This window comes from Carya illinoinensis, chromosome 9 (assembly GCF_018687715.1).
Source record: "Carya illinoinensis cultivar Pawnee chromosome 9, C.illinoinensisPawnee_v1, whole genome shotgun sequence".
In the NCBI taxonomy this organism is placed as follows: domain Eukaryota; kingdom Viridiplantae; phylum Streptophyta; class Magnoliopsida; order Fagales; family Juglandaceae; genus Carya; species Carya illinoinensis.
Window position 1 is genome coordinate 37,680,704 of NC_056760.1, and position 4,382 is coordinate 37,685,085.

The following is a 4,382-nucleotide window of genomic DNA, read 5'->3' on the forward strand; positions in this document are numbered from 1 at the left end:
CATAATCTTTACTTCGAAATTGACAAATAACAAAATTAATTAATTAAGAAAAATTGCAGTATCTAAAAAATTTACATCTATATTCAGCGAGTGTTTGATGAAAAACATATTGAATAAATTTGTTAACTCAGCTAGGTCGTCCTATTTCAAGTAATTCGAGTTATGAAGTATAGATTGTCCTTGTAGAGTGAGACATTCTTAGGTGTCAGACCGACCATTAGTATAATTCCTTTTATACATAGTTCTATTTAGTTTGTATATGGCCCAACAAAATAAGGTGTAACGAATTAAGGATGAAGTTGAAGGATTTAGGTTCTTTAAATTTCAATAAATCCTAATAACTCATTTCCTTAAATAGATAAATACTGACAACATTATAAAAATCCAGTCATTTGAATTTGACAGATAAGGAATCATTGTTTTTTACATCACTCCTATAAGATGTGTTTGGGGAAGAAAAAAGCATGCAGATCAGAATTTTTTCTATAAAATAGATGAGCTTAACTTTTGAAACTCAACTTAAGTAAAAGTAACTGTACATAAAATTTTTGTGTATATATATATAACACATTTAGTTCTATTTAGTTTTTACACTTAAAATTAGAATTTTCTTAGCCCAAAACCCCATGTATCATTCTTTTCAATGGGATATCCCATGTAGTTTGTTGGGCAAAAATCCCATGAGATTTAGGCTGTGTTTAGATATTGAGCTGAATTGAAATGAGTTGAGTTCTTTATAAATAGTAGTGAGTTAAGATGGTGAAGTGATTTTTGTGGGACTCATCTAAACTGAGTTTAAATGTTGAGATGAATTTAGATTTGTTTATGAAAAGTTAAAAAAAGATTATGGGTCTCACATGTAAAGAGGTATTGAATTGAAAAAGGTTGTGAGTCCCAAGTGTAAGAAAGTTTTGAATCGAGATGAGTTTTTAATTTGAGAGTCGTATATTTAGATATTAGACTCAACTTAAAATTAAATTGAACTAAGTTGATCTCAATACACTTCAACAACTAAATGGGGCCTTCATGTACCTCAAATAGTTGTAAAACTTAAGGATGAAGTTGCAGGATTTAAGCTCTTTAAAGCAAGAAATCCTAAAGTAAATCTACATTGAGATATTGCCATTCTTTTAAGTAATAAAACCTCAGCCTTTATTTCAATGGGTTATGGTTGGTATTAACCATCCTTCCCCTTGAAAACTCATACACTAACACACATGCTAAATAGGATATTGATTAGAAAGAGAAGCCTATTCAATGAAATTAAATATATAGTTGTAAGACAAAAATCCACATATTCAAGTATAAGCCACTTCAAGAACTACATTAAATGGAGACTGATAAGTTGGCAATATCTCAAACAATAAAGGGTTACAAGTTCAGATTGCTTAGATTTTTTATAATGTATTCAGTATTTAATTGCCTAATTAGAGTCATTATTAATTTATGATACCTCAGGCTTTATTTCAATGGGATATTGCCAACTCATCAATTAATAATGACTCTAATCAGGTAATTAAATACTGACTGCATCATAAAAAATCCAAGCAATCTGGACTGCCTGGACTTGTCAGACAATGAGGATTTTGTATTTCTTACCTCAGCACTACTATGGGTTGTGTTTGGTAAGACAAGGAATTTGTGATTCTAACCCTTTATTGTTTGAGATATTGCCAACTTATCAGTCTCCATTTAATGTAGTTCTTGAAGTGGCTTATACTTGAATATGTGGATTTTTGTCTTACAACTATATATTTAATTTCATTGAATAGGCTTCTCTTTCTTATCAATACCCTATTTAGTATCTGTGTTAGTGTACGAGTTTTCAAAGGGAAGGATGGTTAATACCAACCATAACCCAATTTTAATTAATATAACACATATTATGAGTAGATTATTCTAAATTTTCGTTCATTTGATAACTAGAGTCCTTCTTTGATAAATGATTGCTATGAGTCAAACTCAATAATTTGCTTAATCATTTTTTCTCTCATGAAAGTGAAGAATTGAACTAAGGAAAATGTTTTAAATATAAAAAAATTACATAAAAAATAAATTTATAAATTAATATAATTTATATGTATACATTAGATTATAAAATTATTAATTTTTCTCTTTCTTTTATCATCAGTAACTGTTTGAGACTCAAGATTCTACTCTTAATCAATCCAATCGGCATTGAAGATTTTTTTATCCAACCTATGTTTGGATAAAAATAATAATAAATATAATAAAAATAATAATTTTATTATTATTTTATTATTATATTTGCTTATTGAGCAACCGTTTCATAGGCATCCTTTGCTTGCACGTGAATTTGACTGACCCCCATTTCTGGCAAAAAATTTAAAACTTGAATCATATAACATGAACCTCACGTCACCGCTGGCCGCACTCTCCCTCGGCCTTAAAGCCAAGCCCCCCCCCCCCCCCCCCCCCCCCCCCCCCCGCAAAACCCTCACTCCCGTCCTAAAACCCCTCGTCACAAACTCTCTTTCTCGGAGAACCATAGCCAAAAACCATGAGCTCCTTCACCAGCACTAATTTCGACAACCTTGTCCTCCAAACCCTGATGGGTCGCCTCCAAATCGGCCCTTCGAACAACCAGTTCAAGTTCAACTCCCACTCCCTCGAGGACCTCCTCTTTGATGCCGCTAATCTCTGCGAAGATAACAACTTTAACGACGAAAAGAGTAGGTTTTTGGCTGAGCTCGCCGAAGAAGAAACCAAAGTCGAAATGGAAGTCATCCGGATCATCCACAGCGGCATGACAGATACCCTCAGACCCAATTCCGGCCAGGCCATCACCGTCGGCGAACACAACATTTGCGTCGGGTTTCAAGACGAGCCGGATTCGGATTACCGGGTATGGGAGTGGCATGGGCACGTAATGATTTTTAGCGACGAGCACGGGTACTCACCCGAGTATATATATGGTAATTACTTTGAGAGGCTGTTGGCTAAGCCGCGTGGCAGGGAGAAGCAGAAGAAGGAGGAGAAGGAAGAGAAGGTGGGGAACTTGGGTCTGAGGGAGTTGATTGATGGTGGAGACGCCGATGGTGCTCGGATTCTTCATCGGAGCATGAGTAATGGTTCTCCAAGATTTAAATGAGAAACCCTTTTTCATGGTTATTGTTCTTTTCGCATTTCGTTTCGAAGTTGTTAATTGCTTATCGGATTTATGGGTCTAGCTGTATTTAGAATAATCATATTCCCATGATTTTGTTTTTCATTGGTTTAGTGATGTTGTTGTGGGATTTATGAGTTAATTTGTTATTATATCTACAACTGGGATTTAGGCTTTTTGGAGTTAAAATTAGATATTGTGTTTTGACTGAATAATTTATTTTTCATGCGGTGTTGGATATGAGGGTAGACTTTCACAGCTTCTCAATAAGCAAAGACTTCCCACCGTCCATTCTTTTGTTGGGGTTTTGAGTGAGTATTTTTAATACTTGAGTTTGATTATCGTTGGGAATTGTAGGAAGTTCAATCAGAATTTTAATAAGAGGCTTGATGGGATTGTGTTGCTTAAATATATACATATTGTTGTTATTCCTTTTTTCTAATAAGCAAGGAAACTTAATTAAAAGCGTAAAAGCCACAACTCAAGTATATAGGATGTCTACAAGAGAGACATCTGTCTAGAAGGTGGAAAAGATAGACGAAAATCATGAAAGTTAAACCCGAAAAGTCTATGGAAGTTGTCGAATCTCCTCCAGTGTCCATTCACAATCCTCAAAATTTCTGTCATCCATTTCCCTCCAAATATACGAGGTAAGTAGGAAATATCTTCCACGATGCTGCAAATTTTGGGCCACCTAACACTCTACAACAGCCAAAGAGCTATAAAATTCTTGTTCCTTTCTTCTTTGCCTGTTTGCTGTGTGTTTTAAGACCCTGGATTTTTTTTTTTTTTATTCAGTTCTTATCAGGAGTCTTTCTATAACCCATAGAATGGAAGCTCCCTTACCTACTCTGATAATAGAAAGACTAAAAAATTAGATTAGGGTTGGCTTGATGGTCTAGGAGGCTAACCCAAATGCAGTCTGTAAATAACTAGGTAATCTACCAGGTTGAGGATGAAGGTCCTGGGCTAGATTCTACATGCCAACACTGCTTTCTCTTGAGTTTCTCGATGTAACAGAATGCTCGTTCTTATTTTAAGGTCTACTCTTACTCAAAAAAATAAGAAATAAAAAAATTAAGGGCTACTCTAATTTGTTTGTTTTTCCAGTCTCGCTTGGATTTAACTTGTTTTTATCAGGCATAGGCTGACAGAGTGACAAGGTTGGATGCATGTTTTGTCTCTATGATATGATCAGGGTTTTGTGTATACATAATTGCCTATTCACCTTATTCTTCTCCATGATAGCTTCATA

The 4,382-nt window shown here is 34.6% G+C and overlaps 1 protein-coding gene across 1 annotated transcript; it reads left to right on the plus strand.

Moving 5' to 3' along the window:
* The first annotated feature begins 2,427 nt into the window (after positions 1-2,427).
* Positions 2,428-3,342, plus strand: LOC122275327. The gene has a single exon (XM_043084339.1). It carries the CDS (start codon positions 2,522-2,524, stop codon positions 3,110-3,112), a length of 591 nt encoding a protein of 196 aa, XP_042940273.1. The 5' UTR covers positions 2,428-2,521; the 3' UTR covers positions 3,113-3,342.
* Positions 3,343-4,382: the final 1,040 nt, after the last annotated feature.

What these genes read in the sequence shown, in the direction of transcription:
- LOC122275327 (XM_043084339.1), top strand. Translation starts at nt 2,522, where the DNA reads ATGAGCTCCTTCACCAGCACTAATTTCGACAACCTTGTCCTCCAAACC.